The sequence below is a fragment of the Schistocerca gregaria genome, chromosome 10 (assembly GCF_023897955.1).
Source record: "Schistocerca gregaria isolate iqSchGreg1 chromosome 10, iqSchGreg1.2, whole genome shotgun sequence".
In the NCBI taxonomy this organism is placed as follows: Eukaryota; Metazoa; Arthropoda; class Insecta; order Orthoptera; family Acrididae; genus Schistocerca; species Schistocerca gregaria.
In genome coordinates, this window is record NC_064929.1 from 157655459 (window position 1) to 157670614 (window position 15156).

Here is a 15156-nt window from a genome sequence, read left to right on the forward strand (position 1 = left end):
ATTGATACATGTTCAATTACCCGAAAATTCCTAAATGCAATATAACATATACCGTACACTTAAAAGGAAGTCACGCTTGATCAAGGTCCGTGTCACTTTCTACTTTTGACCAGACATAACGTCTGAGATAAGAAAGAAATAATAATAATAACAATAACAATAATCATTATACTTAGTAAAAAGTACTAGTGGGAATTGTAGGTTACTATGCTGAGCATGTTCACATGTTGTTGTTGTGATGGTCTTCAGTCCTCAGATGGGTTTGATGCGGTTCTCCATGCTACTCTATCCTGTGCTAGCTTCTTCATCTCCCAGTACCTACTGCAACCTACATCCTTCTGAATCTGCTTAGTGTATTCAACTCTTGGTCTCCCTCTATGATTTTTACCCTCCACGCTGCCCTCCAGTACTAAATTGGTGATCCCTTGATGCCTCAGAATATGCCCTACCAACTGATCCCTTCTTCTAGTCAAGTAGTGCCACAAATTTCTCTTCTCTCCAATTCTATTCAATACCTCCTCATTAGTTATGTGATCTACCCATCTAATCTTCAGCATTCTTCTGTAGCACCACATTTCGAAAGTTTCTATTCTCTTCCTGTCCATCCTTTTTATCGTCCGTGTTTCACTTCAATACATGGCTACACTCCATACAAATATTTTCAGAAACGATTTCCTGACACACTCCATGTTAACAAATTTCTCTTCTTCAGAAATGCTTTCCTTGCCATTGCCAGTCTACATTTTATATCCTCTCTACTTCGGCCATCATCAGTTATTTTGGTCCCCATATAGCAAAACTCCTTTACTACTTTAAGTGTCTCATTTCCTAATCTACTTCCCTCAGCATCACCCGACTTAATTCCAATACATTCCACTATCCTCATTTTGCTTTTGTTGATGTTCATCTTATACCCTCCTTCAAGACACTGTCCATTCCATTTAACTGCTCTTCCAAGTCCTTTGCCGTCTCTGACAGAATTACAATGTCATCGGCGAACCTCAAAGTTTTTATTTCTTCTCCATGGATTTTAATGCCTACTCCGAACTTTTCTTTTGTTTCATTTATTGCTTGCTCAATATACAGATTGAATAACACTGGGAATAGGCTACAACCCTGTCTCACTCCCTTCCCAACCACTGCTTTCCTTTCATACCCCTCGACTCTTATAACTGCCATCTGCTTTCTGTACAAATCGTAAATTGCCTTTCGCTCCCTGTATTTTACCACTGCCACCTTCAGAATTTGAAAGAGAGTATTCTAATCAACATTGTCAAAAGCTTTCTCTAAGTCTACAAATGCTAGAAACATAGGTTTGCCTTTCCTTAATATTTCTTCTTAGATAAGTCGTAGGATAAGTATTGCCGCACGTGCTCCAACATTTCTATGGAATCGAAACTGATCTTCCCCGAGGTCAGCTTCTACCAGTTTTTCCATTCGTCTGTAAAGAATTTGCGTTAGTATTTTACAGCTCTGACTTATTAAACTGATAGTTTTGTAATTTTCACATCTGTCAACACCTGCTTTCTTTGGGATTGGAATTATTATATTCCTCTTGAAGTCTGATGGAATTTCGCCTGTCTCATACATCTTGCTCACCAGATGGTAGAGTTTTGTCAGGACTGGCTCTCCCAAGGCCATCAGTAGTTCTAATGGAATGTTGTCCACTCTGGGGGCCTTGTTTCGGGTCAGGTCTTTCAGTGCTCTGTCAAACTATTCATGCAGAATCACATCTCCCATTTCATCTTCATCTGCATCCTCTTCCATTTCCATAATATTGTTTGTCCTCATGTATATCGCCTTGTATAGACCCTCTATATACTCCTTCCAACTTTCTGCTTTCCCTTCTTTGCTTAGAACTGGGTTTCCATCAAAGCTCTTGATATTCGTACAAGTGGTTCTCCTTTCTCCAAAGGTCTCTTTAATTTTCCTGTAGGCTGTATCTATCTTACCCCTAGTGAGATAAGCCTCTACATCCTTACATTTGTCCTCTAGCCATCCCTGCTTAGCCATATTGCACTTCCTGTCGATATCATTTTTAACATGTTTGTATTTTTTTTTTACCTGCTTCATTTACTGCATTTTCATATTTTCTCCTTTCATCAATTAAATTCAATATTTCTTCTGTTACCCTCATCTTTTTACCTACTTGATCCTCTGCTGCCTTCACTATTTCATCCCTTAAAGTTACCTATTCTTCTTCTACTGTATTTCTTTCCCCCATTCCTGTCAATTGTTCCCTTATGCTCTCCCTGAAACTCTGTACAACCTCTGTTTCTTTCAGTTTATCCAGGTCCCATCGCCTTAAATTCCCACCTTTTTGCAGTTTCTTCAGTTTTAATCTACAGGTAATAACCAATAGATTGTGGTCAGAGTCCACATCTGCCCATGGAAAAATCTTACAATTTAAAACCTGGTTCCTAAATCTCTGTCTTACCATTATATAATCTATCTGATACCTTTTTGTATCTCCAGGGTTCTTCCATGTATACAACCTTCTTTCATGATTCTTGAACCAAGTGTTAGCTATGATTAAGTTATGCTCTGTGCAAAATTCTACCAGACAGTTTCCTCTTTCATTTCTTAGCCCCAGTCCATATTCACCTACTTTGTTTCCTTCTCTCCCTTTTCCTACTCTCAAATTCCAGTCACCCATGACTATTAAATTTTCATCTCCCTTCACTATCTGAATAATTTCTTTTGTCTCATCATACGTTTCATCAATTTCATCATCATCTCCAGAGCTAGTTGGCATAAAAACGTGTACTGCTGTGGTAGACGTGGGCTTCGTGTCACAATAATGCGTTCACTATGCTGTTTGTAGTAGCTTACCCGTACTCGTATTTTTTTTATTCATTCTTAAACCTACTCCAGCATTACCCCTATTTGATTTTGTATTTATAACCCTGTATTCACCAGATCAAACGTCTTGTTCCACCTGCCACTGAACTTCACTAATTCCCACTATATCTAACTTTAACCTATCCATTTCCCTTTTTAAATTTTCTAACCTACCTGCCCGATTAAGGGATCTGACATTGCACGCTTCAGTCCGTAGAACGCCAGTTTTCTTTCTCCTGATAATGACGTCCTCTTGAGTAGTCCCTGGCCGGAGATCCGAATGGGGGACTATTTTACCTCCGGAATATTTTACCCAAGAGGACACCATCATCATTTAAACATACAGTAAAGCTGCATGCCCTCGGGAAAAATTGCGGCTGTAGTTCCCTTTGCTTTCAGCCATTCGCAGTACCAGAACAGCAAGGCCATTTTGGTTAGTGTTACAAGGCCAGATCAGTCAATCATCCAGACTGTTGCCCCTGCAACTACTGAAAAGGCTGCTGCCCCTCTTCAGGAACCACACGTTTGTCTGGCCTCTCAACAGATACCCCTTCGTTGTGGTTGCACCTACTGTATGGCTATCTGTATCGTTGAGGCACACAAGCCTCCCCACCAACAGCAAGGTCCATGGTTCAGAAAGGGGGGAGGGGGCGGGGGGGAACATGTTCACATAGCAGAGTTATATTCTGGACCTCATGCCGATCAGATGGGATTAGCACAGAAGATTATTAATAAGACATGAAATACGGAAACAAGTAGACTGTGAAATATCATTTACTGAAGTGAATAAATAAATACAAAACCCTGGAAGCACTTTTGCAACCATGAACATCATTCCTTCGGATAAACAGCTAGAGCGAGTGGTAATGGACAATGAAGAGAAGGTAAGTAAAAGAGAGATTGAATTATCTTAACTTAAAGTCCAATCTTTATCTTTTATTTTTTCCCACATTAATAGGAAAACGAATGCGAAACAGAACACCTTAGAGCATAGTTAGATTTGCTAAGCATTATTGATTCAACAGCAAAATAACTCCATTATAAAACAGTTATGGTCTGGTCTTTTGAATACATTCATCTCATGCTTTGCATCTGTTAATGGAAGTCTTTGTTCCGAAACAAGTTGTGTGGTAACAGAAGAGACAGGACAGGTAATGGTGTTTCCCATACATCCAACTTTGTACAGTCATTCATGAGTATGTATGCCCCTTTTCAATGTGTATACACATGGAAAATGTTTCTAGCAAACTGAGCTGTTAACAGATTTAACTTCATAAATGTATCAAAGTGTATTCTTGAACACTATTCGTAAAAAAAGATTTTTAACAACATGGGCAGGGAAACAATTTCACATCCTCATGCCTCAACATAATGAGCTTCAAGGTGATGCATCAGGGAAAATTCTTTTGAACAAGCACCACAAAAAAACTCTTTTGCTCATTATGTACCAGTATATGTGTCCCCAAACTGTTTAAATGTGAAAACGGCTTTTGAACACTAAGCACATGTAAATGGATTTTCTTCAGAGTGACTATGCACAAGTACCTGTTCTGCACTGGAGAAGATTTTCTCTTCCCTGTGAGCAAGTAGATGTGTTACAAAGTTGCTGTGGTCACTGAAAGTCTTTAAGCAAGTGGGACATGCAAACTCGTTCTCTGGTTGTGCCAAACACATGGTCTGACTCTCTTTGTTTTTGTTCCTTTTCTGATTCAGATGTTGCCTGTCTTTCTGTGTGCACGTATTCTTGCTTTCTCCATTACTGCTTCCTGATTCTTCTCTGTTTGTAGTCTCTGTTGTTTCATGTGACCAGCTGCTGCTTCTGCTGTTAACCTTGGTCTCCATACTGCACCTAGAAAATAATGAGATCTATTACCGTCAGTCATACAATTACACAAATGCACTATGTTAGTAATGTGTCAAAAATCCGCCACATTTGCGAAATGTTACTGGTATTTACCAAGGTTTCAGCTAGAGTAATTTAGCCTTCTTCAGAAGCATAAAATAAACTAATACATGCCAGAATAAGGCACGGTCAAACATAAAAAGCTAAAGTACTGTGGTACCGTGTCAAGCTATGTTACTTAACTGAGGAACAGCCCCGGCTCCACTTTGTGCAAAGCGGTCGGTTAGCCGCAGGCACTACATTGGAACTGACTGTGGCACGCAGATATGTACCAAGCAAGAGGGCGGATCACACGCATGTGCACACGGAAAGTCAAAGGTGCCTCTCATTAGCTGTCTTTATGTTATGTACTGGGAAATTACCTATAATGTTAAACTGTAAATTTGTGAGAGAACAAGGCACCAAGTAGATAGAATCCTGATGAACGTTAACTGTAAACCGAGACCTTATAAACTGATGAGAAATTTACTTAGACGTTTAAGTTCAGCTTCTTAGATTAAAAACTACATATGATCACTGCTATGTTGTATGGTTCTGCACAATCTCATGCGGGGGATGAACGAGGTTATATGTCCATAGCACGAGAGCTTCTCAGGTTAGAAGAAGGAGGAAATAGAATAATTTCCATTACACATGGAGTAATATGTAAATTTGTTAATGCGAAATTTGACTAACGTTGTTATGTTATGGCACTACATTACTACACATTTACGACTGACGGGGTGTGTAAAGCTTAGGGCATCATTTATGACTTATGCACAGATGGTCAACATTGTGTTTAGGAAACCTGTAATAACTTAACCAAACATACACTAACTATAAATATAATATGTACGACTGTCCACTATATGTAGTCACAGGTGTGACGTGGAACAAAACTCTTAAGGGCAAAGATTAATTACTAGTTAGTGGTGGGTTCAAGATCCCTATGCATTTAAATACATTATGCCACCCTAACTGTCGAAATACACACTCTAGTGTATCAGATATTACCTATTTAGTATATTGCCTGTAAGGCTATTAACCATTTAGGATAAGGATTATTGTGAGCATGGTGGAATTCTCACATAGACTACCAAGAAATAAGGTCTAATATTTAAAGTAGGGTGTGTCAGGGCATACAACACCACTGCCAACACACTCATATACTATTGACCGACAAAGGTCAAGCTAATAATATGAACATGAGCTGTATTCTTCTCTTTTTGAACAGGAACATAAATAAAGGATATAGTGAGCAAAGTGTAAGTGTCTCACATAGGTTAATAGCATAAATCAGAACCTAATATTTAAAGTAGGGTGTGACTGGGCATACAATGCCACCGTCATCACACTTACATACTACTGACTGACATAGGTCAATCATTTACAAAATATAGTCTGCAAACTAACGTTTGATATGAATAATATCTCAAAGGTTACATTGTATACAGCGTAGATTCTTTAGAGCAACAAGGCCAAAGTTATCTGCCTATGGGAGAATACTTTAAACGATGTTGCATAAATATTAAACTTATCTTAAATTGGCATCAAGATCTCATCAAATAGCATTGGCCAGCTTGAATTAAAGGCGGGCATAATGCTTAATGCCTGTGGGTAGAAAGAAAGGGCAATATGTGCCAACATCGTTAGTATGTTCGACTTCCATATTCTCAGTTATGTTGGAACTAGAACCATATTTACCGTAAAGAATATTAATTAAATCGTGGTATTGAACATTACGAAATGTCACGGTGAATTTCTAAGTCTTAAGCATCGAAGTATCAGGAATGGATATGCAGTGACAAGGCACGAAAGTTAGGGTGATTCTCTAGCTATGTGCCGTTCTTAACTGTTAGTCGTAAACTAATCATTCACGGTAAATATAGTTCTAGTTCCATGAGCCACCCGAATGTCATTTCAACACTGTGAGGTCTCCGAGTTGCAATTATCATCTGTTAGTAATAGACTTCCTCAGCTTATAAATGTCACAGTGCATTCACATTCCTGCAAAATTTTCATTATTTTTTGTTGCAAACTGTGAACAAAAAAAGTGAACTTTCATTGACATCATAAGTAAGACAAATGCAAACATTAGCAAGATATTTGCAACAAAAAGAACAGAGACAGAGTTTTGGAACTCAAAAACATAATTAAGAAAATGATGTATGTTCCACATAACCTCACAGAGGCTTAGTCTGATCCACAATGCATGCTGGAGAGTCACAAACGCAACTCAGCACAGGAATGATTAGTTTATCTTCTGACAGATTATGCCTTAAGTGTTTGTGCCCTTTAAGTTGGAATTTGTCTATATGTCACTCTCTTTGGTTATGCCTATTAGAGATTACAGCTCCTCTACAGGAAAGACATTGCTCACATACCCATCAAAGGACAACTTCAGTGTTCTTATGCAACTGGAAAACATTGTCAACACAAAACTCCGTGTCAACAGTTTATGGGATGACATTTCTTTTACAAACATCTAAATAGTTTAGATCACATTAGTGCTGAAATATCCAACACTGGATGCTGTGAAGGTCATATGATGGGCAATATTCTGAAGCTGATTCTCTATTACACGAAATGCCAGTTTTTCACGGACATTAAACAGGTTCAGAAGGAACTGAAGTCTTCAAAAATTTCAAAGACCGCCTGGAAACTAAACTTCCTGACAATTCATGTCCATTAAGGCATATTAATTGCATCTACATACTTTCCATTGGATTTTCATTTCATTACATAAATTTCACAAACGAGTAATTCGTGTGCTGCATTTGCCGTAGTAACATGTACTTCTGTAGGTCACCTGCAGATCAACTGACATCTCAAGGTGGAACTGCTGAACTATAGCAGTTGTGACACAGAAGATGAATTCTAGCTATCTGTTATGTTTCTCTGTTCCCATAAAGAAACAAATTTCTTGCTAATTTTTGGTACATTTATCTACTGTCATGTAACATCTATACAAAAAATCTCAAAATCCAATTCAGACTGATTTTCACTTAAAGGTATTATTCAGATGCTCATTTAAAGAGTCTGATTCAGTTTGCATAATTAGTTTTCATTAGGGCACCACTAATTAAAAGGTATGTTTAATTATAGTTACCACTAAAGGTTGCTACATGCAAAACACCTATGAGCTAATAATGATATCTGAGGAAGATGCCCTACACCATTTGAAAGTTAAGCATTCCGACTTGTAATAAAACTGGTTATGGTGAGACAAATTTACTAACTGATCTTGGATCATATGAAATGACTGATTCCCAAGTTGAAGAATCAAAACCCAGAAATCCACTACCATACAGCTATACAAGCATGTATAAACATCAAAAAACACACACACACACACACACACACACACACACACACACACACACACACACACTCTCTTATTGTAACTACAGTGATGATTATGGACTTCTTAAAAAGATAATCAATGATAAACAATTATTTGTACCTATTTTGGAAATATGTGTTTCAAAGATGAGTTTGCATATATAGATAAATATTTTATAGTATTTTCTTTGCTACATGTTGTTAGAGGTAAATGTTTGTCTTTCGATAGATTGAGTTTGAAGTGTGAGGATGGGGTAAAAGTTGTGCGTGTTGTGTTAGCATCGCGGTTGGTGTTGATTTGTACTGTGAAGTGAAATGACTTAAAATATGTGTGTTCAACACCAGAAAGTCCACCGGCGTTCATATTATTTAACAAAATCCAGCCGAGCATCCTCTAGACCATTATACAAAGTTTCATTTCAGAATGGGCTATGAGCCTACAACTTACAACAAAAAGCAAGAATAATAGATGAGTATTGTGAAAACTGTTTATTCAAATTCTACTGTTGTTACCTGTCTCTGCAGTGCGTCACTATTTCTGCATGCCAAATGCTGTGAAAATGTGATGAGCCACCCAAATTATTGGCTTATTTCAAAACTAATAAATCAACTTTGGGCTACAAGATGGTGGTGACAGCCAGAGACTTTTCAGCAAAGTGTTTTAAATTAACTAACACTAATTATCCTCCACAGTAATTAACATTGAAGTTCATACCCAGTACCATTTTCTACCGCAGATTTTGTAATAACCACAGTTAGAGTCCAGACTTCGACTACATACTTTGTTAACATACGTTTTTTTATAGTATGACATACAGCATTAATTGATTAACTCAGTAATTAATAAATTCATAAAATTTGATTAATTTGAAATATGGTGCATGTATATGTGAACAAGGGGATTTACACTACTGAAGAAAAATAGTGTCCATTTATTTTTCTAAAATTTGAATTAACAACACTCTCTTTAATCCAAAATTCTACAGTAGTTCATCAAAAACAGAAATTCCAACCTACCCAAATTTTGAAGTATCAAGTATTTTTCAAAATAATGGCTTGTTCCTACACTAGTCTTTATAAGAGCATGTCAGTCATGAAATAATCAGTTAATGGTTTGAAAGCTAACGAGTAACATCCATGTTAGAGGCAGAGTTGATTGAACTATCATGGGGTGATCTTCTTCAATAAATCATTGGGGAACAATGAAAAGTGTGAACTGTGACAATTTGATGTTGTGCACTGTTTATTTGGTGGTATCACAGAAAAATTAATTTTAAAAACTAACATTGTGATTGTCAATACAGGCCTGAAGACCTAAACTAATCATTTATTGTAGGAAGTGAAGTGGTCACCATTCTTAATGTCATTTGAAACGTGCTGTTGTGTACAATATTGAGCAAACACCAATTCCACACTCATTTAAAATTTAAACTTTGAGGTGAACAAAACTCATGCTACTGAGGATCAGACTGTGAGTATCAATCAATTCTGCCACAGAGTCAGTGCACACTCTCTACTACTTGCTATGCTGTGTTCTTAAAAATGTTTGAGAAGATAACTCACAACGGAATACTGAACTATCTTTCTGAAAATAGCCTCTTAACGACTCAATTTCTCTTCTCTACAGGCTTCTCATCAGAGAAAGAATTGTATGATCTCAGTCTCAGTTCAGTTAAACTTCAGTTGTTAGATTTAAAAATTACAGAAGGGAATTTAAAAACGTATCACATTAAAGACACATTTCATGCAAGAATGGATGGAGGCACATCTTAAGAACTGAAAACGGGCCATATTAACAAACTAAACAGTGTTTCTCTCCTAACAGTTGTCAGGCACATTTTCTGGTATTTTGGCAGATATTTCCAATTTCATTTTTCTAATGTGTACCTGTAGTCAAATGATTCAAATGGCTCTGAGCACTATGGGACTTAACTTCTGAGGTCATCAGTCCCCTAGAGCTTAGAACTACTTAAACCTCACTAACCTAAGGACATCACACATCCATCCTCGAGGCAGGATTCGAACCTCCGACCATAGCAATTGCGCGGTTCCAGACTGTAGCCCCTAGAACTGCTTGGCCACCCCGGCTGGCTAGCTGTAGTCAGCCCATAAAATTCTGCTCATCATGTCTCTCATGCAATGCCCAGTATTCATTTGTTTCACGTTACATACAAAATGATTTTTAAAGTGGAATTTTATGTGCCCAATCGACAGGGCGGTCCCATATTAGTGGAGTGCAATATTAATTTTATCAGGGGCAGTACGCCAGCAGTACCAGCACTAACCTGGTCCATACTGACTGCAGAAGCACTGCCAAGGCACTGCTGGGGTACTGATTATTCTTCATGTTTTACTGTTCCTGTTGATGCATGATGGTAAAATGAATACTGCACTGAACTAATCTGGGCCCACTCTATTGAATGGGTATTTTTGGCTGATTCCAGCTACACATTACAGAAATAAAATTGGAATTATCTGTTGAAATACCAGACAAAATGTGCCACAGGAAAGACACCTAGTAGAACAAGATGATCAAATTTGGACAGCAGAAAAGCTGACCATGACAAGAAAATCAGACTAATTAGTGCTCATATTCAGCTTCATCAGGAATCATTCTTCCTGCATGCCCTTTGTGAATGGAACAGGTAAGTGTTTGAAAGTAATTTTCACAAATGTACCTTCCACCACATATTTTAAAATGGCTTGCAGAGTATAGTTGTAGACATGAATATGGGAAACTATGGTTACAGGCAAATGACGACAATACTGATTTTCATTATGCTTTGATTTACTTCAAATTTTCTCAGGACTTCTATACTATCCTAGCTTTCACTTCTAAGATAAATTGAAGCTCTCAACTCTTGTAAAGTGCTAACCAGCCATTTTCTGTACTAGAGAGAGAGAGAGAGTGTGCACAAATTAAGTTAACAACCACTTACACTATAGCAGCCTTCGATGCCAAATTATCCTTGCGATGATGCTTCCCTTCACTCTGAAAATACAAAAGTAGGTCATAGTTCAGTTATCTTTAAGCTACCAAGTAATGACAAAGCAGATAACATGAAATGGGTGCTTCCATATTTGGAAAATTATCAAGTGAACAAAAAATAAATCTGTACATCGAAGTACTAAAATACCAAAATGAGAAGAACCGAAATAATAAAGATAAACTGATGGCACAAAAATGGATGTAGATGATTGTTAAACTTTCTTCAGTCCTTGGCATTGGTGTGGAGGCGTGTGTGCCTCAGCGATACAGATAGCCATACTGTAGGTGCAATCACAACAGAGGGGTTTCTATTGAGAGACCAGACAAACATGTGGTTCCTAAAGAGGGGCAGCAGCCTTTTCAGTAGTTGCAGGAGCAACAGTCTAGATAATTGACTAAACCAAAACGGATTTGCTGTGCTGGTACTGTGAACAGCTGAAAACAAGGGGAAACTACAGCCATAATTTTTCTCAAGGGCATGCAGCTTTACTGTATGCTCTTGGGTAAAATATTCCAGAGGTGAAATAGTCCCCCATTCAGATCTCCGGGTGGGGACTACTCATGAGGATGTCATTATCATGAGAAACAAAACTGGTATGCTACACATCGGAGTGTGGAATGTTAGATCCCATAGTCAGGCAGGTAGGTTAGAAAATTTAAAAAGGGCAATAGGTAGGTTAAAGTTACGTATAGTTGGAATTAGTAATGTTTGGTGGCAGGAGGAACAGGACTTTTGGTCATGTGAATACAGGGTTATAAACACAAAATGAAATATGGTTAATGCAGGAGTAGGTTTAATAATGCATAAAAAAATTGGAATGCGGATAAGCTACTATCAACAGCATAGTGAACACCTTATTGTAGCCAAAACAGACACAAAGTCCACACCTACCACAGCAGTGCAAGTTTGTATTCCAACTAGCTCCAAAGATAATGAAGAGATTAAAGAAATGTATGATGTGATACAAGAAATTATTTAGATAGTTAAGGGAGACAAAAACTTGACAGTCATGGGGGACTAGAATTAGATAGTAAGAAAAAGAAGAGAAGGGAAAGTAGTAGGTTCATATGGACTGAGGGTAAGGAATAGAATGGGAAGTCACCTGGAGGAATTTTGCACGTTGTTTTAGAATCATGAAAAAAGGCTGTATACGTGGAAGAGGCCTGGAGACACTGGAAGGTTCCAGATTGACTATATAATGGTAAGACAGAGATTTAGGAACTAGATTTTAAAATGTAAGACATTTCCAGGGGCAGATGTGGACTCTGACCACAATTTATTGGTTATGAACTGTAGACTAAACTGAAGACATGACAAAAAGGTAGGAATTTAAGGAGATGGGACCTGGATAAACTGAAAGAGCCAGAGGTTGCAGGGAGTTTCACAGAGAGTATTAGACAATGATTGACAAGTGCACGGGAGAGGAATACAGTAGATGAAGAATGGGTAGCTTTGGGATATGAAATAATGAGGGCAGCAGAGAATCAAGTAGGTAGAAAGACGAGGGCTAGTAGAAATACTTGGGTAACAGAAGAGATACTGAATTTAATTGATGAAAGGAGAAAATACACTCCTGGAAATGGAAAAAAGAACACATTGACACCGGTGTGTCAGACCCACCATACTTGCTCCGGACACTGCGAGAGGGCTGTACAAGCAATGATCACACGCACGGCACAGGGGACACACCAGGAACCGCGGTGTTGGCCGTCGAATGGCACTAGCTGCGCAGCATTTGTGCACCGCTGCCGTCAGTGTCAGCCAGTTTACCGTGGCATACGGAGCTCCATCGGAGTCTTTAACACTGGTAGCATGCCGCGACAGCGTGTACGTGAACCGTATGTGCAGTTGACGGACTTTGAGCGAGGGCATATAGTGGGCATGCGGGAGGCCGGGTGGACGTACCGCCGAATTGCTCAACACGTGGGGCGTGAGGTCTCCACAGTACATCGATGTTGTCGCCTGTGGTCGGCGGAAGGTGCACGTGCCCGTCGACCTGGGACCGGACCGCAGCGACGCACGGATGCACACCAAGACCGTAGGATCCTACGCAGTGCCGTAGGGGACCGCACCGCCACTTCCCAGCAAATTAGGGACACTGTTGCTCCTGGGGTATCGGCGAGGACCATTCGCAACCATCTCCATGAAGCTGGGCTACGGTCCCGCACACTGTTAGGCCGTCTTCCGCTCACGCCCCAACATCGTGCAGCCCGCCTCCAGTGGTGTCGCGACAGGCGTGAATGGAGGGACGAATGGAGACGTGTCGTCTTCAGCGATGAGAGTCGCTTCTGCCTTGGTGCCAATGATGGTCGTATGCGTATTTGGCGCCGTGCAGGTGAGCGCCACAATCAGGACTGCATACGACCGAGGCACACAGGGCCAACACCCGGCATCATGGTGTGGGGAGCGATCTCCTACACTGGCCGTACACCTCTGGTGATCGTCGAGGGGACACTGAATAGTGCACGGTACATCCAAACCGTCATTGAACCCATCGTTCTACCATTCCTAGACCGGCAAGGGAAGTTGCTGTTCCAACAGGACAATGCACGTCCGCATGTATCCCGTGCCACCTAACGTGCTCTAGAAGGTGTAAGTCAACTACCCTGGCCAGCAAGATCTCCGGATCTGTCCCCCATTGAGCATGTTTGGGACTGGATGAAGCGTCGTCTCACGCGGTCTGCATGTCCAGCACGAACGCTGGTCCAACTGAGGCGCCAGGTGGAAATGGCATGGCAAGCCGTTCCACAGGACTACATCCACCATCTCTACGATCGTCTCCATAGGAGAATAGCAGCCTGCATTGCTGCGAGAGGTGGATATACACTGTACTAGTGCCGACATTGTGCATGCTCTGTTTCCTGTGTCTATGTGCCTATGGTTCTGTCAGTGTGATCATGTGATGTATCTGACCCCAGGAATGTGTCGATAAAGTTTCCCCTTCCTGGGACAATGAATTCACGTTGTTCTTATTTCAATTTCCAGGAGTGTATAAAAATGCAGTAAATGAAGCAGGCAAAAATGAATACAAATATCTCAAAAATGAGATCATCAGAAAGTGCAAAATAGCTAATCACAGGTGGCTAGAGGACAAATGAAAGGATGCAGAAACATATATCACTAGGGATAAGACAGATACTCCCTATAGGAAAATTAGACAGGCCTTTGGAGGAAAGAGAACCACCTGTATGAATATCAAGAGCTGAGCTGGAAAACCAGTCACAAGCAAAGAAGAGAAAGCCACAAGGTGGAATGAATATGTAGAAGGTCTATCAAGGGCGATGGAGGGCAATATTATGGAAATGGAAGAGGATGTAGACTAAGATGAAATGGGAGATATGGTATTGCTTGAAGAATTTGATAGAGCACTGAAAGACCTAAGTTGAAACTAGGCCCCAGGAATAGATAACATACCATTACAGCAACTGATAGCCTTGGGTGAGCCAGCCATGACAAAACTGTTCCATCAGGAGAGCAAGATGTATGAGGCAGGCAAAATACCTTCGGACTTCAAGAAGAATATAATAATTCTAATCAAAAAGAAAATTACCGAATATCAGTTTAATAAGTCATAGCTGCAAAATATTGACATGAATTCTTTACAGACGGATGAAAAAACTGATATAAGGTGACCTCGGCGAAGATCAATCTGGATTCCGTAGAAATGTTGAAACACATTAGACAATACTGACCCTACAACTTATCTTAGAAGATAGGTTAAAGAAAGGAAAACATTCGTAGACTTAGAGAAAGCTTTAGACTATGATGACTGGAAAACTCTCAAGTTCTGAAGGTGGCATGGGTAAAATACAGGGAGAAAAAGACTATTTAGAATTTGTACAGAAACTAGATGGCTGTTATAAGAGTTGAGGGGAACAAAATGCAAGCAGTGATTAAGAGGGAAGTGAAACAGGATTGTAGCTGATATCAGTCTGTATATTGAGCAAGCGGTAAAGGAAACAATAGAAAATTTGGAGTAGGAATTAAAATTCATGGAGAAGAAATAAAAACTTTGTTGTTTGCCAAAGACATTGTAATTCTATCAGAACAGCAAAGGATGTGGAAGAGCAGTTGAATGGAATGGACAGTGTCTTGAAGGGA

At 39.6% G+C, this 15156-nt stretch overlaps 1 protein-coding gene across 9 annotated transcripts in view; it reads right to left on the minus strand.

Moving 5' to 3' along the window:
• The window catches only part of LOC126293658 (NK-tumor recognition protein-like), a 95103-nt gene that overhangs the window by 24340 nt on the left and 55607 nt on the right, over positions 1-15156 (minus strand). For 8 of the 9 annotated variants that reach the window (XM_049986943.1, XM_049986948.1, XM_049986949.1 and 5 more), the window contains 2 exons: positions 11005-11057; positions 4387-4690 (listed from right to left, as the gene is read on the minus strand). In XM_049986943.1, coding sequence (XP_049842900.1) covers positions 4387-4690; positions 11005-11057 — 357 coding nt within the window. The remainder of the gene's footprint in view (positions 1-4386; positions 4691-11004; positions 11058-15156) is intronic. The other variant, XM_049986952.1, reaches the window with a different exon arrangement.